The sequence below is a fragment of the Maylandia zebra genome, linkage group LG10 (genome assembly GCF_041146795.1).
Source record: "Maylandia zebra isolate NMK-2024a linkage group LG10, Mzebra_GT3a, whole genome shotgun sequence".
In the NCBI taxonomy this organism is placed as follows: Eukaryota; Metazoa; Chordata; class Actinopteri; order Cichliformes; family Cichlidae; genus Maylandia; species Maylandia zebra.
The window spans coordinates 14415780-14437812 of NC_135176.1; the positions used below are offsets into that span (position 1 = coordinate 14415780).

The 22033-nt window shown below is 42.1% G+C and overlaps 2 protein-coding genes across 6 annotated transcripts; both read left to right on the plus strand.

The window, feature by feature from the left end:
- Positions 1–125: 125 nt before the first annotated feature.
- On the plus strand, positions 126–12599 carry map7d2a (MAP7 domain containing 2a). Of its 4 annotated transcripts, none has more exons than XM_076889121.1 (17): positions 126–507; positions 2772–2864; positions 3299–3394; positions 3481–3558; positions 3982–4145; positions 4237–4333; positions 5307–5396; positions 6850–6956; positions 7039–7157; positions 7274–7635; positions 7729–7870; positions 7959–8130; positions 8280–8384; positions 8503–8553; positions 8765–8804; positions 9883–10537; positions 10656–12599. In XM_076889121.1, the coding sequence occupies exons 1-17, from the start codon at positions 471–473 to the stop codon at positions 10912–10914; spliced, it is 2667 nt and encodes an 888-aa protein (XP_076745236.1). In that variant the 5' UTR covers positions 126–470; the 3' UTR covers positions 10915–12599. The 4 variants fall into 4 exon arrangements, with proteins under 4 accessions (XP_076745236.1, XP_004564068.2, XP_004564067.2 ...); XM_004564011.5 differs by having other exon boundaries at positions 3299–3385; positions 7726–7870; XM_004564010.5 differs by having other exon boundaries at positions 127–507; positions 7726–7870.
- Positions 12600–12851: 252 nt separating this feature from the next.
- si:ch211-114c12.2 (uncharacterized) lies at positions 12852–21492 on the plus strand. 2 transcript variants are annotated; one of them, XM_004564013.3, is made up of 10 exons: positions 12852–13008; positions 14220–14281; positions 14446–15162; positions 15453–16091; positions 19122–19234; positions 19357–19468; positions 19655–19730; positions 20611–20682; positions 20774–20923; positions 21022–21492. In XM_004564013.3, the coding sequence occupies exons 2-9, from the start codon at positions 14241–14243 to the stop codon at positions 20912–20914; spliced, it is 1911 nt and encodes a 636-aa protein (XP_004564070.1). In that variant the 5' UTR covers positions 12852–13008; positions 14220–14240; the 3' UTR covers positions 20915–20923; positions 21022–21492. The 2 variants fall into 2 exon arrangements, with proteins under 2 accessions (XP_004564070.1, XP_004564071.1); XM_004564014.3 differs by having other exon boundaries at positions 14446–15132.
- Positions 21493–22033: the final 541 nt, after the last annotated feature.

Consider the following 22033-nt stretch of genomic DNA (forward strand, 5'->3'; position numbering starts at 1 on the left):
TATAAATGATCTTTGCTGAAACGAGGCTATTACAATTAACAACAACAACAACACATTGCTTACACATAGTCTCCCCGCAATCTGTCGCTGCGTCAAAGTGTGCTCACTCTGGGCCCGCCTGCTGTTTGCACTGAGTGGAAATCTCCATCTGCCGGTAATGTGTGACGGCCCGTGTATGAGTGCGCGCTCACGCCGTGCAGACGCACTCTGTGGTTTGGCGAGCACACGGGGTTGTATACGCTTTATCATTGCCGCTTCATGCCCAGCAGCATTTCTCTCTCCTCCATCCACGTTTCACCACAGCCGCATAGCGACCTTCAGGGCACCTCGCTGAATGCTGTGTGTTCGTGTTGGTCCGCCGTGGCTGCGATTATCACTGCTGCTGGAGGGAAACGGATCGCCGTGCTGCATCACTGTAGCCCGCTTTGGATGACATTTGGGTGTAGGCTGTTCTGACTGTAATAGCTACCATGGCGAAAACAGTCGCCTTATCCGGCGCAGTCACAGGTAAGCCTGGTGTATGTGGGGTTTGTTTACACTCCTCGTCGTGGATTTAAAGCAGACTCATCCATGACGCAACTCATATTAGCGCTGCTGCTTTATCTGCCTGACGCTGTGCGGTGATGATCCAGCTCCAGCGTCTTTTTTCTCTCTCTCACTTAATAGCCACTGTGGGGATGGCGGTAATGTCTGTAAAGTGCATGCCCGACCTCACTTTCATTGAAAAAAAAAAGCTAAATCACTAATCCAGAGTAAACGCGAGCAAGAGAAATGCGTTGTTTCTTTGTGTGTTTCTGTCGTTGTGTGAGCTGTGTGGGGGTAGATATCAATGCTAGGGCTTTGATAGGGGCTCCCATGCTGAGCCCATGTTGCTCTTTATTATTATTACCATTATTTTTGTTTTGTTTGCTGTGACGACGCTCAAAAAAGGTCCAAATGGGTGGAGGTACAAGAGAGGCCCGTGGGTGATTTTACAAGAAGTCATTTCTGTTCAGACTTTGTGCAATAAAAATAGCAATAAGCTGAATAATAAGCTTTCACTTTGTTTAGCTTCCACCCTGTACACCGTGAAAGAGGAGAAATATCCCTGATGCACAATAATCAAATTAACTATCATGGCGAAAGATTTGCCCGTGTCACTGCTTCATACAGGAGAAAGAGAAAAGGACTGAATATTTACACCTCTAAATGCTTTTAAAGCAACTTCATCTCCATGAGCTCTTCAGCTTCCACCCACACACACACACATATAGATAGATAGATACACACAAATTTATTTTTAATGTTTAAGAGTAATCTGACAGGCTCCTCTATAAAACAGAGACAACCTGGTCTTTATTACCCTCAAAGCCATAAAAGCTACAGTCAATAATTGCAACCACCTTACTCAGAGGTAGACTTACCTGTGACCTATAAAAGAGCTCATGTCATCATGGAAATGTTACAAATCGATGAGTGAGCACAGGAATATGTTTAATGAAGTCAGCTGAGCATTAACGTTTAGCTCTCGTGTCTGATGTCAGTCAGATCATGCAGAAAAAGGAGTCTGTGTTGTCTGCCAGATTTCAGCAGGCAATAAAAGCCCTGACTGGAAAGGAAGTAATTCACTTGATGAAGTGAAGCGACTGGCTGTGTGAGGACAGTTCAGCCAGCGACGCACAGATCGATTGAGTGAATCTGTGGAATTAAAAATTTTCATGGCTGGGCTTTACACTGATGATGTGCTACTGACTTATTTCAGGATTCATTTCAGGACAATAGTCATCTCACAGTATAATATTTGATCATTAATCAAGGGGCAGGGATAGCTAGGTAGAGTGGTGGCCCCATGATCGGAAGGTCGGGGGTTCGATTCCCCTGAACAGCTACCCTGAGGTACCCCTGAGCAAGGTACCATCCCCACATACTGCTCCCCGGGCGCCCAATGGCTGCCCACTGCTTCACTGAGTGAATGGTTTAAATGCAGAGAGGAATTTCCCCACGGGGATCAATAAAGTACTCTTTCTTAATGTGTTTGTTTTGACTCTTGAGCATTTAGAAAATGTGTTTGTTCTAAATCTTAAAATCCAAAAGGGTTTATATTCTGACTTATTACTGTAATTTATGGGTGTCAATCTATTTATTAAGGGAAAAGACTTAAAATGAGAACACATCATGTGACTGTGGTTTATTTTGCTGTGCACAAGTGTTGTGCAAAAATAGAATGTGGGAATTTAAAGTGTTATAAATGAGTTTTTGGCCTATAATGTGTGAAAAATATCCCAAACATATGTCTCATGAAGTTACTTTGAACGAAAAAGGAATATCACTGTCACATGTTAGAAGCTCCAATCAGTTTTTGGTAAAGTGACTGTTACATTTCCTTTGTTTATTTGGGTGGAAAGTGTTAGTGAGAATAAAAAAATATGTTTTTCAAGATAAATCTGGCCAAGAGAGCAGCAGAAATATGTCACAAATATGACATCACAGTTCCATAAACATACTTTCATGGACCAAATGGATCTATCTATCATCTATCGATCGATCGATCGATCGATCGATATAGATAGATAGATAGATAGATAGATAGATAGATAGATAGATAGATAGATAGATAGATAGATAGATAGATAGAAAACCTCTTCATAAATCCTGTTCACTCCAGTGTATTTACCAATATAAGTACACAGGCAAGCTTTTCCGTTCACACAGTGATTTTGTGACATTGATGTAGTAAAATGACCGTATCGTTTAGATGAACACACCAAGTGTTGCTTTGTTTTGTGCTTTAGGTGAAAAGATGGCACCGCCATCCATCACTCTACTTCCTGACAAGAAATCTCCAACAAACAGTCACAGCTCTCCAGCCCGGACTGGAAAAAACAGTGAGTAATCCTTTCTGGCTTCTGTCACATAAATCACACTTTTCCTTCCATTAATCTGTTTAATCTGGATTAAATTCACTTACTCTCCAATCATTTGGACTTTTGCACAATTGCTTATAGACTGCAAGCCTGCGAATATTAGGGCAGCGTGCTTGAGGGCCTTGCTGTTATCGGTGAATGGAGGAGCGGCTTGTGAACGCTCAACAACAATAACAAAAAGCGACAGTCAGCATATGTGGACTGACTCCCACATGGAGGATAGTTTCCTCCCGTCTTGCTTGTATTGGCACTTCTTGACTGAGCATTTTGCCACACAGAAGCCCCTAATCAAGCTGAATGAATGTTTCCCTCTGCTGATGAGAAAGTAGCAGTGCACTGATGTCACCCCACTTTATGCAAAGCTGAGTGTCCTTTCCCTCCATCCCTCCAACCAGCCCCATCTAACACAGAGAAGAAGCTACACATGAATGGGCACGCTTCCCCTTCCCACCTACCTGCTAATGTCAGCAGCAACCATGGAGGTAAACCAAGTAAGTTTCAACTTTTGTTTTTGTTTTATTTTTCTCTTTTATTGCCACTGCCCTGTTTTTGCTCTCTAATATCTTTCCTCTTTCAGTTCTGGAGGGTTACTTGAGGACAGACGACAGGATGCGTTTAGCCAAGGAGCGGCGAGAGGAGAGGGAGAGAAGCCTGGGTAGGTGATGTCCTGGTTTTTGTTTTGTTTTCTATTGGCCTCTGGCTTTTTGTTCCTTTCCAGTTTCAGTCACTCGTTTTTTCCCCCCTTCTTCTGCAGTCTAATTGGTTATAGAAGGGCTAGAGGATGCACTTTGAGTTCACTGGGTTTTTGATACGATGTGCTGTGTCACTTTAGAGAGTTTAAGGTAGAAAAGTCCGCAAAAGTAGGTCTCCTACTCGCAGATAATCCCGCAGCGCCAGCGGTGACCTCATGATGACCGGGTTTTCTCACTTCATGATTTCATCTTAGGCGTGGATAGAGACACAAACTCAACTTAACCAAATTAAATTGAACCAAACCAATTTACTAAAGAGAAGAAAAGTCATGGTATGTGTGATGCATGAACAAGCAAAGAGCAAAAAGACACTCTGTCTCTCTCAGCGGCCCGGGAACAGCTAATCAGGGAGAAGGAGCGCAGAGCTCGGCTGCAGTATGAACGCACAGTGGAGGAACGCTGGAGGCGGCTGGAGGAGCAGAGGCAGAAAGAGGATCTCCGCAGAGCTGCAGTGGAGGAAAAGAGGAGGCAGCAGCTCGAGGAGGAGCGGGTCAGCATTTTGTTGTTGTGTGTTTGTGATCGGTGAGTATGGTGAAGTTGTAATGTTTGTGTAAAAGTCACCTCTGCTGTGCTGCATTCAGGAGCGTCTCGAGGCCCTGATGAAACGCTCTCTGGAGCGCAGCCTCCAGCTGGAGCAGAGGACAAAACGCTGCAGCAGAGGCTACCATCAAGGAGCAGGTAAGAATAGTCTGGGTTTTTTTTTCCTGAGAACAAAGAAGCATGGAAGCATATTGTGGGATGGTCTGAAATAGCAGAATACTGAAAAGACACTGCAGCTACATTTTGCTGTATTTCTGTTAGATAACATAACACAGACAAACACTATGTGTGTGTTAAAGAGGGTTGATCATGGCTGACAGCCTTGCTTCTGAAATGCGCGTGAACAGAGATGTTTTCCTGTTTTTCTGCAAAGACATGGTGGAATTACACAGCACGGGTGTATCGCTAATCAGCATCTTTTTGAAGGACAGTTCCTCTGCTCGGTAGTGACAAATGTCCCCCCATCCTCATTCGTATGCAACTTTGTCTCTTTCCAGGAAAAAATCCAAACCTTGTTTCATGTAGGAACTATTTTCTTTCTACTAAACTACACCTGCCAACCAAAAGAAGCATGCATACAGTATAGCTGATATTAGAGCTCAGCTGAGGGGGCTAATGTTTGCATCCTGTCACACTGACGCAAGTCTGTCGTCATAGGTAGATACACACACCCTTCTATACAGTAGGCAGGTGTGGGTTGATAGACAGAAAATAAATTGCATGCAACAAAGTTTGTGGATTTCTACTGAGTATCAGGAACATGATTTCTGGAAAGACACACCTCACTTTTATGTGTGTGTCTTTTGGCACTACACAAGGGAAGACAATGGATAATATGGGCCAGAATAAAAACATGTCAGTTTGATTTTGGAGAGAACTGTCTGTTCAAACGTCTGCAAATGAATGAAGCAAAGTAGTTGATACACTAACTCCATGTTTATACACTCAAAAATATGCAAAAACTACAAATTGAAGCTTTAAATTAAAGAAAAAAATGTTTCTGTTACATGGCTTCACAGCATCCCTGCTGGTCTCTACAACTGGATGAGGAATTGCTCAGATAAACTGTTCACAAATGCTCTGTTTGCTCTGCTCCGCCCGCTGCCTATAGGTGACTGTGAGAATGCCCCACTCCCTCTCTCTGCTGCCTCCGCCTTTTCCCATGGCATTGCCTCCCCCATTCCTGCTGTCAGCGAATCTGGTAAAGTTTAGCCCCCCTTGCCTCCCAAATCCATTACCCCACCTATTCATCCAAGAGTTACCGTGTGCTTTGTGTCCGGCAACTTTTTCTTTCTGTAACGCACGCCTGTTAAGTTACTCTTTTGCTCAGTTTTATAGCTTCTTTGCTTTTGTATGTTTTGCAGGCCTCGTTGTGTATGTTTTTGCAGTGGCTTTTACATTTGAGTTATTTGCAAAGACAGCATAGAGGCACAGCACTGTGAACACAGTACTATGCCTTCAGGGATTGAAATCAAGACAAAGATGTTATCAGAAAAAGAGGTTTTGCTGTCATGTTTCTAAACTTTTATCCTAAAATACTTGTCTTAATCTGATGTAACGTAATTTTCACATAAAAGCACGCAGAAGTATTTCAGTTTGCTTTTCTTTGCCAACTCTGCAGCACATCTGCGAGTAGACCACCATGCAGGAGAAAGAGGAAAATAAAAGTGCACAGTGTCAGCTTTTTCACAGACTGAATCTTGTTAGTTTAAACTTGTTTCCTCCATAAATTCATCATCATCAAGCCTTTGTATATGATTTTTTTTTGCTGTGTTTCACTGTGGCAGGGACATTCCTGTAATCCAGAAAACAACTTCTGGATTAGTATTTAAATTCTGTAGTTAAACTCTGGATTCTGGGTCTGAAATGCTGGAGGGTGTTTCAGAGTTTGTAGATGGGTCGGGGTGTTTTATTGTGATAACCTGAAATTAGGTTTTCAGAGTAAGAGCAGCTAAGTGGTGCTGCCTTTGGGTCCCTGGAGCAGGCGGTTTCAGAGATTAATCGTAAGTGACCTAGAATAAAAATATGTGCACAAAAATAGACACAGATACAGCCACACTGAGATGACTGCACTCCTTAGAGACTGTTCAGCTTGATGACAAGGTGCAAAGATGGCAAAAAAAAAATATGACATGGGTGTTGCAAGGTGGTCAGTGTTTAGGGCCTTTGCTTTTGTAATTTGAGTTTGCACAAAATCTGTCTGTTTTCATTTGCAGTCACAAACCAAATGTTGGGAGTGGGTTTCTGCATTGTTTTTCACAGCCACTGTATTGCCACATGTGTGGTTGCATCATGCTGCACTGTAGTGCACTGTAGTGCATGGGTTAATTGCTAAAATGAAAGTGTTAATACCTTATTATGTCTGACTGATGGCTGAATCACAAAAATGCAGATGCAGTGAAATGTTTTCTACATTAGACTTTGCTTATCCTAAGCTGAAAGCTCGATGCCTTCCTTTTAATCAGAGAGAGGAAATGCAGTGTTTAAAAAAAAAAATGAAGGCCTCCTGTAGCTTATTTTCTGCTGTAAAAATAAGGGTGTAAGCTTTAGTTGTATGCAGCACGTGCTGTCCAGTACTTTTACTGCTACTGCTGTGTCTTTATCTCTCTATCAGTGAGTATCATTCACCAAAATTTATTTCTGTCATCATGCAGCACCCTGCAGCCCTCACAGATCACCTTTCCACACCTCGGTGAACCGTGTAGATCACAACAGAGCTGGACTTCAGGGAGGCTCTCAGTCCACTCCCAACACCCCAAAGGTTAGACCTTGGACAACATCTTTAAGAACGAGACATTAGTGGATACAGGCTATGATTTAAATGAAGCTAACACTTCTTACAGAAAGAGCGGCTGCGCAGAGAGAGAAGAACTGCATCCCCAGGTTGTGGGTCCCCTGTGAGAAGATCTGAATCTCCTGCCAGTTTCACCAAACATTTGGCTTCCCCTCCCACCCCTTCCAAGTAAGCTAAACTGTTGGTAAAAGGTGGGCAAATGTATCTCTGAGCATGAGCAGTACTTTGTTCAGTTTGTTATAAAACTATATTCTTAAGCTGGACATCTCCTTCTGTGTGCCTAGGATTCGCGCCCAGTCTCCTAGCAATGCACATCAGTACCATTACTCACCGACAAGACAGCGCCCCAACCCGAGTAATAATAGAAAAGCAGAAAATGACAAGGTGGGAAAAAAGGGCGAGCGCACCAAAGCTGACACTGCAGTGAAAAAGAGCGCTGACATCAACAGCTTAATTTCATCTCCACCAGCTCAGAAGAATATGGCCAGTAGTGAAATCGCTAAAACCAAATCCTCCGATAAGTACCTCAAAGGAGACACTATTGAAAAATGTCAGTCGCCTGAAAGAGGAAACCAGCTGACTTCCAAAGGAGATCCCTTAGAGATGATGACACAGAGCAATTTTCTGGATGGAGACAAGAAAAAAGGTGGATTCTATAAGTTCCTTTTTTTCCCCCCTTTACATTCAGTTTTACTACATATGGAAGAGTCTTACTCCATGTTTGTTTATGTGATAGAAGCAGCACCATGCACAGGCAAGGTGGCTGCTGGCACATCAAATGCAGAGGAGGCTAGCAGGTTGCTGGCTGAGCGTAGGCGCCAGGCTCGGGCTCAGAAAGAACTGGAGGAGAAAAAACGGGAGCAGCAAGAAGAAGAAGGAAGGTGAGTTGATTGATCTGGAATGACCTTAAATAAGGTCTGGAATACACGTAAAACATGTTGATGACAAATTCATATGCATGTGGATCAGGTTACCAGAGGAACGGAAGCAACTTGCACAGGAGCAGCAACGGCAGGAGCCAGTGAATCAGCAAGTGAAAGAGAGAGGAAGGCGTGAGGCAGACGCTCATTTGAAACAAGAAGAAGAAAAACAGAAGAAGGAACAGCAGGAGAAGGAGCTACAGGCCCAGATGGACAGAGAGGTCAGTGGTCTTTATAAAGTGCTGGTCTGTTATTATTGCTAATTATTCTGCATTTAGATTTTTGTAGCTTTCTTGTCTTTAAAAATTTTGGATTACTGTATAAACCATTGCAGTCTTTGGCTATGTATGGATCTTCTTGCTCTCAACAGAGAGAAAAAGCCAAAGTCCTGGCTCAAGAGGATGTGGAGCGTCAACGGCAAGACAGAGAACTGCAGACACAGCAAGAGGAAGAGGAGCGGCAACAAAGAAAAAAGGTTACTGTAGACACAGACAAGTCAACTGCTGTATTCAGATTGCATTTCTTCTCTTGAAATATCTGTTTGAATATCTGGAAAGTTCCCAGAGTGATTGAATATTGATATTCTTTTCCAGAGAATTGAGGAGATTATGAAGAGAACTAGGAAGGGTGAAGCTGAGTCGAAGGTACTGTAAGAGACAGCTTCTGTCCTCATACAGTAGACCTGCTGCCTTTAAGCACCCGCTGACTGTTTGATATTTTTTTCTTTTGACTTTAATTTATTACAACTTTCTCATGTTGTTATCTTTATTAAATTCTATCATTGGTGATACTTTGGTTGAGTGTCCTGATTGCCTTAAATGTTTACTTGATCGTCTCTGTTCTGCGCTGAATCAGATGGAGGAACAGGTGGAGACAAAGCGCGTCTCGCCACCAGGTTAGTGTGTTATTCAGTCCCCCCCTGCTGATCCGCTAAGTTTTGCTTGCTGGTCCTGCTTACTGTGCTCTGCTGTAAAGAAGCAATCAGGGCATGCAAGGTTTATGATTTAATTCAAGGGTTCTCAAACTTTTGGGTGCCAGGGCAGCTGCTCCTTACAAGGGAGCACATTTTCTAAGGGTCCCCTCGTAGTCCCAGCACCAATAAGCCACAAGCTTCTAACAGTCCCATTCAGAGTGTCATTGCAACTGTGTGTTTCCACGCCTGTGTCCTGGTATTAAACACCAACGCATTTCAGTTGGTTTAGGTGCAAAACAGTTGTATATTTTCAGCATACCCTTAATGTGACTAGGATCCAAATACAAAATTGTCTTCCTGTCTGACTTCATTTACATCTGACGAGACGTAGTGCATACTGGCCATCCCGTTTCAGCTCTCAAGAAAACCAAACTCAGCATGTCAGCCAACTCAACCAAGCTATGCAGCAGTGAGAAGGGTTTGTTGCACCCTGAATGTCACCCCGATGGCTATGGATATTCCCCCGGACCCCACTTTGAGAACCACTGATTTAGCTTGAATGAATTTGCAGTAGCTAATTTTGAGCATGTGCCACAGCATCTACATTTTTATGATTTGGCTTGTTCTGGTGCTTTGGCTTTGATTATTCAGAAGAATGAGTGTGACCCTCAGCTGATGAAGCCACATTTCTAAGCATTTAAAATCGTTCATGGTGTTTCTGCAACGTTTGGTGGCGTATGAGGAGACACGGACTTCCTTCCTGGTGCTGAAAGGGCACCTTTCAGTGAAGTGCCAAGGGAGCTGACTGTAAAATTAGCCGCTCTTGAAAATGCCCTTGGAAGATTTATTCAGCTCTGTCTCTAGCGGGCTGCTCTGCACAATCTGAGCTTATGCTTTATTTGAGCTGTCCTTTTGTTTTTTTTACCTGCTAAGCCGATGCTGTGGGTAATGACATCTGTGATATCTTCTGTTAAAACTTAAATTAAATGTTAATGTTGAACTGGACAGTCGACACAAAGGAAAGCCCACTGTAAAAGATAAATCTTTTAATTCTTCACAGGTAATATAAAGACTATTCAAAGCAATGCTCACGTTAAAGAGCCAGCAACCAAAAAGGTTGACTTTCAGGTTAAAGAGCAGGTCATAGTTCAGGTCAAAATAAAGGACACTGCTCTCAGTAAGACAGACACAGTCACAGCAGCAGCACAGATGGACAATCATAAGCAAGTAAAAAACAACACTCATCTCGTGACGCACAGTGTTCCTGACAAGAAATCTGAGACAAGACAAACCAGGGAAGAGATTAGCAGCCACCTTAAAGTAGCCAAAGCCTGTGTACTCCAGCAAGAGAGGGGAGAGATGGAAATGAATGTAAACCAGCAGCACAGAGCAAGTGTTAATGTCACAGACCAAATCATGAAAGACCCCACAAAGCTGAGGGGAGAGGGTGTTATGATGAATAGTGGAGGAAAGGTTGGAGGAAGTGCCTTGAAGAGGAGTCCTCCAACAGCTGAAGCAAGCAAAGAGCAGAGCGTGGATGTGCCATCAGCTGACAAAGCTGGGGGAAAGGATAAAGGAGGGTCCCAGCTTGGGGTTGGTAGACCTCCCGTAAAACCCCTTCCAATGGGAAACCTATCACCACCAGTCATCAAGCTGGAGCCACTCGATGTGAAGCACACAGGGTCTTGCAATGAGGTGCAGTCAATGGAGGTCAGGTGAGTCATTAGGTAACACTTTATTACTAAAATGTGAGCGTGGGGGGGGGGGGGGGGGGGGGGGGGGGAGCTGTGTAAATATGTAATATATATGATTTCTCACATTGTCATATTTCAGCCCGGCCTCAAAGGAAGAACTCATTTCGATCCCAGAGTTCTCACCTGTCAATGAAATCCAGAGCAGCGGCATGAGTAACACCCGGGCCCTCGAAGAGCTGATGGACCTGACAGGGAGCATCACCTATGCTAAACTGTCCTCTGAAAGCAGCATCGGTGACTGCAACAAGAACCTCATTGAGGGTGTCGTCAGTCCCGTCTCAGACTCAAAGCTCATTGGGATGGCACCTCCGTCCTCGAATAAACTAAGCATCAAGTAGCCGATTAATTCCTTTCTCTTCCTCTCTTGCTTGCCTTGTCTCTGTCCTCTCCATCTCTGTCTCTCACACACAAGCACACATACGCTCACAAGGATGTCACATTTTGGATATGTGCTCTTGTGTCATTAAAATAATGGGAATAGAGCCATAGAGATTGACCTAAAAATGTACAATATGACCTTCAATATAAACAAAACATCTCCTATTTAGTAATAACATAGCAAATGACTGTATTACAGCTGTTGTGAATCTGCAGTACTTGTTCTGAGGACAAGTATCCACATATGACAGACAGTCAGTAGATGTGTGACCCGATGGAGGAAAAAAATATCAGGGATTTGAATACTAGAAAAATTTCAAAAACATACTATTACTTAAATACATTAGCTAGAGAAGAGCTTGCCCTGCACAGATTCCTTACTGGCTCCCAGTTCATTTTCATGTTGTATTAAAGCCTGCTCAGAGCACTGATGACTGTAGCCTTTCCAAACACCCTCCTAAGCCTTTAAACGATATTCAAAGTGTTGCTGGGAAGGCAAGACTATTTAATGTTCATGACAGGTTTATTTTTAATGCTAGCAATGTTACTGGTGTGTGTATTGATATTGGATTTATGTAACAAACTAAAATCCAGGCAGACTACTCCAACTATGTATTATTTACTTTCTGTCCCAGCAAACTATAATCTTGATATTTTCCCTTTATTCCCTTTTCAAATCTTTCTAACTGCATGCAAATGAGGAGGGAAATGACCTTAAAAAATTCCAAGTAAACTTGAATGTTGCAGCAAACTAAAAACAAGTCATGTCACCAATGCAAAGAAAGTACCAGTATGTTGCAGAGCAGAACCAGTCTTCTACAAATATACAGAAATCAAGAAAGCAAGGCAGCCTTAAACTTCTTGTTATTTAAAAAGATATCGGTAGGAGTGCCTTGCTGTGTTGGACCCAGTGCTAACTTATCTGTGAAACAGAAATTTCCCTCTATGTCTGGATACTGAACTGGACTGAAGGACTGAAGGGCGCAGGGACAGGAATCTTTGCTGAGCGACTTGCAAATGATCTGGCCTGTAGCTTCAAAGATACTGTTTACTGCTGACCCCCCCCCCCCCCCCTTACATCTGAGATCATGAACACTTCTTCAACAATTCAGTGACATTCACTTTCTGTATTGCGTTAAAATGTATTTTCAGTAGAGATGCCTTATCTGGGACTGAGCAGCTGCTTTACTTCAGTGCTTATTTTGTGTTTATCTTAACTTGATCACTGGGATAGTTGTGTGTCTGTGACCTGTAATACTTGAAACTTGGTTTGAAATGCATCATGTCTGCCATGGTGTAGACAGTAATGTCGACATTCAGTGCAGTTAAGAAGTGACATTTAGTTTTTGTTGTCAAACAACCCAAATCATATAACATTCTTATGCAAAGTAGCCACATTGAAATATAAATCATATATCTGAGTTATGGTTTGATATACACATCTATATATATTTTGCATATTCAAACAGCTGGAGGACTGGAAATGGTTATGAATTAATAATACACAATGCCACATCAAAGAAGTATTCACGCTTGCTCATTGCCATACATGAAACCAGTGTCAGTCACCTAGCGTATGTAATTACTGTAGACATTGTGCATGATTAGCATGGATATCTGAAACAATAAAGCGCAAAACTGAGAATTTCGACTTTTTTGGCTCTGTGGTCATGTGTGCCTATTATATGAAGCACGGGTGCTGAGGATCATAAGCACTCAGCAGTCTGCAAAACCCTGAAATGAACAATGACTGTGATTATTTACTTGCACCATGTTGATAACATTTTTTTTTTTTTTTGCCTGTTTCGCGTTATTTATTTACTGACTTCTTGCGGTGGGTAGGATATCCTTCAGTTTATGCTATATTATTTAAACTAAAATGATTGCTACGATAGAGTCATGACACAGAAGGTGGCGCTAATGCGCCTTTACGCTTTTCGCTAACTGCCGAGTAAAATACAAGGAGAAGCAGTAGAAGAAGAAGAAGAAGGCCGTGAGACGACGAGTGCTGTGTCGTGCTCAACGTTCGTCTTTCACTCTTCCGTTGCGTTTAGGTAAATACCTCTCGAAATGGCCGAATTGCACGCATTGGTGAACCTTTTGTTTTATTTTGTGTAACGTGTTGTTACTCCTATGAAAGGATTCGGGTGAATGTCATTTTGGAAGGTTAGCGTAGGGACGTTACCAACTAACGAAATATCCCAAGTAGCTAGCTATGCTCAGCTAACTTTGCAATTAGATGCGCTTTTAGTTTATTCTTTTTTTCAAAAAACAAACAAAAAAACCAAATGTTGACCTAGTCAAAACATTGAGGCGATGTACTCGGGCCTGGCGTGGGGTGGTTTTCACTCGTGCTTGTCTGGTGTTGTTTTCACCAACAGCTGAAGCGAGCTGATGCCAAAAATGGAAGCACGGTCAGCTTTAGACGAAACTAAAACGGCGCCCACCATGGTAAACCCACCCACCCAGCCTATCTACGCGTACTGTTTTTAAGTTAGAATTTACGGTGATACAATCAAGCCTGTATCAATGGAGGTCACCTGGTTTTTGTCTTTTCGTAGCAAACTGTTTAGCCGTCGAGTTTAATTAGGGTCGCCACAATGAGCCAAGAGGCTCTGGTAAAAGGAGGTGTGGGAAATGTGGTCCTTTCATAGCGGTGTTATCGCAATTTCTTGCTCATTCTCACGACTGGGATGCTCTAAACATGAGGAATTGAGGCGAATATAAACATGTTCGTTAGAAACGACAAGCAGTCGGCGCTAAAAGGAAACCCTCTCCGTTTCCTGTCTCGCTCTTTTTTATTTTGCAGGGTTTTTATTTTATTTTATATATCTTCGTAACATCCTATTTAGTGTTTATTCCTTTAGAAAGTGTGATTCTAAGTTTTTGTGAAAACCTCTTTAGAAGCAAGTATGGACACTGCGCAGCCATCTTGGGTAGTTGTTTTGAAGGAATATGTAAATTGCAATTGATTTAAATGAAAACCGGACTTCAAGCCTAAAAAGGCAACTTGTCCCATTATAATTAAACTACATTTTTAACTGGAAGTAAATGGAACTATATATCTGTCAATCTTAGATGTTGCACATGTCTGCTTGTCTTTGTATTGGGGGGGGGGGGGGGGTAGTAGTAGTAAAGTTACCTATTAAATCCCATCAAGTGCATAACCAAGATGTGGATGGCCGAGAAGTCAGGATAGGCCTCTTTGAGAGTCTAGCATTACATCTCATTAGGATCAATGATTTCAATTTCTTTTTGTCCATAGATTATTCACTGTCTGCCAAAGATGGTCCGAACGCATTTTGGACCACCACGCTTAAAGCCCAGGTAATGTCTTTCAGTTGTATCTAGTTGCATTAGCATCACCTGGTGTTATGTTCATCATAAAGTTTATAAGTTAATGACTTAACGTGAACTCTGGACTTCATTTTTAAAAATGATTTAAAGTGTTTGGTGGAACTTACCAGTTTTTGTTTCTTGTGTCCTGTTAGACCTTATGGAGATAGTCATGCTACTGGACACAATGAAGGCAATTACAACCCCAGTTCTAGAAGTCGAAGAGATGCCCAGGCCTACCCAGCAAAGCCTCCACTTAACTGGAGGGAATCCAGAGGTAGAGGACGACCCCCACCTGTCAGAAGAGTTCCTCTGATGGGAGAGCAAAGGGAGCCACGTTTTAATAACTGGAGGTCCCAAAATCAGGATTCCTTTCAACCGTACCATCCTAAAATGGAACCACACCATAGCCAGAGACGGCTGCCTCCATCTAGGCCAACCCGCTCCCCTCAAGTCCAGCATCAGTCATCATCTCATGGTCCTGCGCAAGGACATCATAGTCAGAGAGGTCCATCTTTTCATGGTCACCCCTCTGGTCACAGATCATCTTCCCCAAGGCATTTTCGTGGCCACCCAGCTGATAGGAGGCCAGGCTCTGCACCAGGCTACCAGGGATCTTTCAAAGGCCCCAAAAGGCAGTCAGGCTTTCCTCATCAGGAGCAGCGGAGTCGAGACCCTCGAGGGAATTACAGTCCAAGAGAAAGGCCCACTCAGGAACACTCGGGTCACAACGTGAAGCGCTGGCACGAGGCTGGATCATTCTCACATAATGGGCAACATGGGCCCTCGGGGTCACAGAGGAACCCCAGAGAGATGCATGCGAGAGGCTCGTGTACAGAGAGGTACAGCCGTGAAGCAGCAAGCCCAGCTGGGTAAAATTATTAAAGCAGAGGCCTGAAGGTGGCCAGTCCTCCCAGTCAAAGGGGCTGTAATGATTACTTCTACTATGTCCCAGCTCATAGTTATTAGAGGGGGTTAATGGGGGGACCTGTGTAAATGTGGTTATACCTGCCATTGAGGAGTATCACACCTGTAAATACTCTTTGAAAACGTACTCCTACCTGTTTACTTCTGTCATTTAAGAGTTAAGTTCCGTCTCCAACTTAAAATGGCAATGGATCTGTCATTATAATGATTTCTCTATTGTTTGATGGATATGCAGGTGGTCATCTGAGCAAGACTCCAGGCGCCAGCGTGGTCCCATGGAGAGGCAGGGTAGCCGATCCCACAGTAGAGAGAGGGCACAAGATGTGCCTCACCCACCTCCTTACAGATCCCCTTCATGGAAAGGAGGCCCATCACCTTCATCCTCCTACCACAGGGGCCCTCAGGAGAGGCAAATGGCAGGACCCCGCAAGAGGAGGATATCAGACATCAGCATGTCCTCCTCGGACGCAGCACTGGAGCATGGCAATGCAAAACAGATCCGGAGAGTGAGACCCCAACTGCTCAGCATTCCCAGGCCATTTGGTGGAAAACCCTTGTCTCTTAGGGATAGAAGTTTCCTGGTTAAGAGCCGACAAGTCAAAGCAGAGTCACTCATGAGGCTCAGAATACCCCCATATGTGCGACCGAGGTTTCGCCTGGGTGATTCTGCTTTACAAGGAAATGCCAGCTCTGTTCTTGCTCTCAGGAAGAAACGTTTCCAATTAAATGCAGTACCCCTGAGAAAAGTGGAGACAAGAAGGGGAAAACCCCCACAGTCACTCCCCAGAGAAGAAAGCAGTGCCAACAAGTCTTCCAGAGACTCTGATACAGGAAAAGAGCAGGTGGAGTCTCGTCGGTCCATGAACGCGCACAGGTACGGTATTTTCCTTGTTGCACTGTTCGCAGGGGCTTGATGATGATTAGGAGGTCAAGAATGTCTCTATGTGAAAGGGGGTCCCAACTGTGGAAAAAGGAGATGTCATGATGAGCTAAATGTGCAGCAGTGGTTCGGTTGATGAAAATCCACAAATGTTTTCACATACCACCACATATGTATCAGAGTATCTACCTGTCAAGTGGGATGGAGAGAAGTTTTATGCGTCTGTTACACAGGATCTAATTTAAATCTTCACCAAAAGATTTAATAACCCCCTTGATGAAGAGTTTGAGCTTTGCTGTCAAAGGATTCTTCTGTCAGCACTTGCTGACTTGATCTCAAAAGAAGTGCTCGTCAGCATATTCTGAAGCCCTTTTCATCCGCAAATTGATGTTAACAGCTCTCATGTAAAACAATATGTCGCTGTATGCAAAACAAGATAAATGATGGGCGTGAAGAGGACCGCATTTGGCATCGCCTAAACTGTAATTACATGCTTCACCTTAGTGGAAACATGGTGTTCAGAAGTGTGTTCACGAGAGATCCCGGTGAACAATATATAATACTAATATATATATGAAGGAGAACAGGCGAATATACATACCACAGCAGTCGTGGTCATCGCGTTGTCAAGTTCTGATCTTGCACAGAGCTTCCTATCCAACCTCCCTGCTCCTAACTCGGCTCTCCAGATAAGGAAACACATTATGTCTATGCTCTATCAAGAAGCAGTTAAGCAGCCCACCATAACCTCAAAACAAATGGCGCAAATCAGAAGACGAGGTCACTGTGCTGCTGAAGGCTCCATTGGGCTGAAATTTTATCACAGCCTCCCGAAAATGGTGCGATTGTCACTAAGTACGGCGATTGTTGCCTTAAAATGCGTATTTCCTTGCAGAAAAAGAAATCTGAAAGCTTTACATTGTTTTATGACTAATTGCTGTTCAGGGTGTTAGGATATGAGACAGAAAAATCGTAAGACGAGGCAAGAAGAAAGCTGCACATACAGTCATAATTTCAAGACGGAGGATGATTGCAGAGACCAAAAAGCCAGTAAATCTCAAATAAACTGGGACACTGGTTAACATGGCTGCTGTTCATAGTAGCGTTTATTTGCAGTGATTAATTAGCTAAGCCATAACCCTTAATTTGTTCCCTTCAAATAATCCAGTAAACAAACTAATGCTTGAATCTGGAAAACATAAAATATTTAAAACCAGAGACAAGGAATTGAGCAAAAATTTTAAAAACAACCAAAAAAGCCTCCGAAAATCTAGCACTTACCACAGTCGGGACTTTTTCTCCTTGAGCTTTCATCAGATGTGTGCGTCCAGTATGCAGACACTGTGGAACTTCCAGGCATTTTAGCCACTCTGTGTCAGACAGAAGTGAAGCAAATTCATTTTCAGCAGGAGGACTGGATCAGCTTATCAGAATCAAATGGTTTGGACAAACGTAACCATGAAGCTCAGTGGTGCTACATCATTGCCAATCAGCACAATGAAGAGGAGCCAAACTGCTACTTGCACTTCATGCAGTGGATCTAAGCGCTGGAACTGTTGCTCTGCAGTCACCACAACTTCATAAGAAACGGTCTCATAGCACCCCATCTTTTCTGACATACCCCACATAACTATCATGTCAGTTCTGGAGAATTATTTGAAAATTTTCTAATGAAATGCATGAGGGATAATCACATCAACAAGTTAAATCGGCAACTGTAGAGCTACGCCATGGACAAATCACATCAGATCACCCTTCCTTATATGAAATGTCTTGATATGACACCTTAAATTTTTTGGAAAAAGCACTGAGATCACAAAGGTACGCAATATCAGTGAGGCCCATAGATATGACACCAATGGATGCAAAAGAATGGAAAGATATTACAAGACTCCTCAATCCTAATGGGATACTAAAAGAGAACAGATACAAGATCAGCTTTCTCTTTGCATCTGCGTCACATCTTGTTATTTATTTTTATTTAAATCAGCGTGAACGTGAGCTGGACTATCAGGTTACCTGTCCCGTCTGATGTCTGACCCAAATCAAATAATAAATGTGTGGATCACAAGCCTCATGGACAGTAAAACATTTGAGCCATTTTACGAGGCAACTGCAACGAAAGTCTCTAACCCAAACTTGTGAATGCCAACCTGTAAAGACACTACCTTGTCAGTTTCAGGAACCAACCCCCCCCCAAACCAACATTCTCCGTCGAATATCCCTGATCTACCCAAATGTAAGTTTAAACTACAATGGAAGAGGAAAACTGAGTGCCATTGTAGCCCATCGATGGCAGAACTGGCAAACTGATCCCAGCCTTTTCTTCCAATATACCTAACATCCCTACATTTAAGAAGAGTATGATTGGATGGAAGCCTCCTTTGTTGGCACTAAAAAGCCTCAAGTCCTCTCTAAACCTGGACTTGTTTGTGAACAGACAACCTTTAGATCATCTCTTGAAACTAAGAAAAAAACAAGCTGTGCCTCTACCTTCAGAACTATAGATCACTTGGTGACTCCAATCTCACCTTTAAAGCATGGGGAAGCCCTTTGGATGATGAAAACTGAAGATGACTAAAGGAACAACATGGTGTGGTCTGATTATAAAGCCTTCAGAAATTCATTCTGACATTGGGGGGGGGGGGAAATGCATTGCCTTCCTGCACTTGTGAAAGAGGGATGATAGAAGACTTGATCTGATCTCTTAACGTCGTCCAACATTTGGCTCCTCTGTCAATCACTGAGTAAATGAAGAGAGCACTGATTGATTCAGGGTACAAAAATAGGAGTAAAGGAGCATGGACATTCCATGGGTTTTTTGTAAGTACCCAAGCGATGCGTGGCTTTTTGAATTGTCAGCATACAAAACAGTTTTGTTCATTACTGGTTTAAATTGCATTACTTAAGAGCCGCCAGGCTTTCTTTTAGTTTGTACTAGAGGTCTGTTTTTATTCAGAGATTTCAAGTTATTTATGTTCAGAACTGGTGTTCTCAACACCACCTCTGTGACTTTCTCCTCAGATCTTCTCCCATAGAGAAACGTGATCTTGTCGTTTTGTCGCACTGGCCACCAGGACCGAGCTCCTCCAAGGACTGCTCGCCTCCAAAGGGCCGTAGCCCAAAGTCAAAGAGTGGTAAGTCAGGTTTTTGTGTACTTGTCTTATTTCTAATTTTTTATTTTAATTTTCATCTGATAATCTGTTGAAGGTGTCAACTGTTTTAAGTAGTGTCTTCAAATGTTTTTTGTTTGTTTTAGATCACAGTTCAGATGCCGATACCACACCAAACAGACGCCTCTCTAAGTCAAGTGATACCAGATCTTCTCCTGAAGACAGAAAACAGGAATATTTGGACAAGAGGGTCTTTAGGTACATTGGAAAGAACTATGCCAGTGTTCGAGGCGGTGTTCTTGCTTTACTGGGAGGTTCAGTCTTTTTCAAAGACTGCTGTAACAGCCTCATGCTCTTTTAGTTGTATGGGAAAAATGTATGATTTCACAGAAGCATAAAAATAAGGTATTCTTCAGGTTTCTGATGGCTATTTGTTTTTTGTAGGCCTGTTAATATGATGCATGACAGCTACAGACCTGGGAGACCCTTAAGGAAAGGACCCGGACCCGGACCCATGCAAGTGAGTGAAAGAAACAGTGCTGAAGAAAAGATCATCCATAAAGACAGACTGCTCTAAATGTACAGTAATAATCAGAAACTTGTGTAAAACAATGTCAGTCTGCATTAATAACTTAAAGTAATTATAATTAAATATATTTGCAAGATCAAATATGAAAGAAACTATATAGTCTGCATGTTAATGTAGATGTTTTCAGTGAAATCATAAAATTTAATGCTGGGCTATAAAACAGAGTACTTTATTAAAGGGAAAGAATGTCAGTGTTGAAAATTGTAGGCTTTTAAATTCAGACATGTCAGACATTACTTAAGGGTGTCGTTACGCCACCACAACAGCCAATCATAATGGACATGTTTCTGTTATCTGCAAAAGGACATGTGCTAAACCTGAAGCTAAGTATTCTTATCCAAATACTTGTATTGTAGAAAAAGTAAATGTGTGCGGTGACTGATAGAAAGCCTAAATGATGTTAGCTGCTGTTCTCAGATTTTCAAGACATGATTAATAATGCTAGATATTTAATTTGTTCTCAAATTTAAAACAAATCATAAGTTTCCCAATTTTCAAGGACATTTTATTTTAACATTTATTTTTGATAAGTTTAAGAGTTGGTGAATAGACTGGTTATTGCAGCTAGTAATGCAGACCGATTTCTCTTTTGTGATAAAAGTTTTGTCCATATCAACCAACTCTGACTATATTGAGCTTGCAGAGGTATGAAGATAAACTATTATTAACACTTTATAGCATCCTGACATTGAAACTAGTTTAAAAAAACAGCAGTAATGTTTTGGAAAATGTAAAACTAATTTGTATTGTGATTACAGTACAATCACACAAATGTTGTATATACTCAGCTTTTACCATTGTGCTTTTACAGAGAACAAAGTTCACTGGTGGTCCACGGAGGATGGGCCCTGAACTGTCTGGGAATTTTAGAAGACCACTCATGGTAAGTAGAGAGATCATCTCTCTTGTTGGAAAAGAAGCATTCGTTCTTTAAAACGAATTCTTCATTACATGTTTGTTTGTTTTTGAAAAAGGAGAGCTTGGTGCCGCGTCCTTTCCCGAATCAGAGACCAGTGTTCAGAAAGAGTTACAGTATCGTGTCCAAATACCGTAACATGAGAGTGATGCGTCAGCGCGCACCGTACAACCGAGGACCCAACCAGCAACGGTGGTGATGACCACTAGTGAGTTGGGAAGCATCAGCGGCTTCAAGTTTGATACGTGCTTCAGATGCAACACGTAAGAAGATTCTAAAGATTTTTTTTTTCTTTTTCTTGTATAGGTCCTACGTTCAGCTAACATGGATGGAGAAAAATTCTCATCAAGCTCTTTGCTGTCAGGGGGACTGCAGAAAGCTTCACTACAATCCCATCCTGCATCGTGAAAGCTTTTTATTCAATTTATTTTGGTGTTTTACTTTATTCTTTGTAAAAGTACTGCAGTATTTTGGTTGACATTGTCTGTAACATAGGCCATTGTATTATACAGCCCTGCTTTTTCCTCTCTTCAGATGATTTGGTAATTGCTGCTTGTGATTATGGGAGTCCTTGTTTGGGGTTTTTTGTTTGTTTTTTAATACCAACAGCGTCACATTTCAGATTTAAGTACAAAAAAAAAATCTCTTTAGTATCTGACTTTTACTGTCCATAAAGACCCACGATAAGATGTCTTTGATTAGAAAACAGTCTCAGTGGACACTTGGGTACTACTTGTAAAATGTGTTTAAACACTTTCAATAAAATGAGATTAAGCACTCAGTCTCAGCCTTTTTCCCAAACAACATTAACAGTGTACAACATTTAAAAATAATACAATGATTTTCATACTGTGTAACCCTTTAATGAGTGCAAAGACCTCGGTGGATACAGGTTTTGGGAATCGATGCCACAAATGTTTAAATCAGATGCTGTAGATTTCCTGTTTTTGTTTGTTTTGTTTTTTTTCCTCCAGTTTCCTACAAAAATACAGACTATCCTGTAATTATACATTTAGAAAATAAGTGGGGTTTTTTCTTGTATTAGTCCTTTATTTATCTAGGTAAAAAATCTGATATTAAAAAAACTGATTTCCAAGAGAGACCTGGCAACAAAAGTCAAAATACACGTACCACATAAATATATAACATTTAAAACATACAATATCCCGTACAAACGTAAAGAATACACAATAACAGAACAAATTAAGAGCAACATTAAAAACAATCACACTGAGTAAAAGTTATTTTCTCTGAGGTTTATTTTAGTAATTCACAGAAAGTGTTCTTGTACCTTGGTGAAGTTTGAGTGGCAATGGGG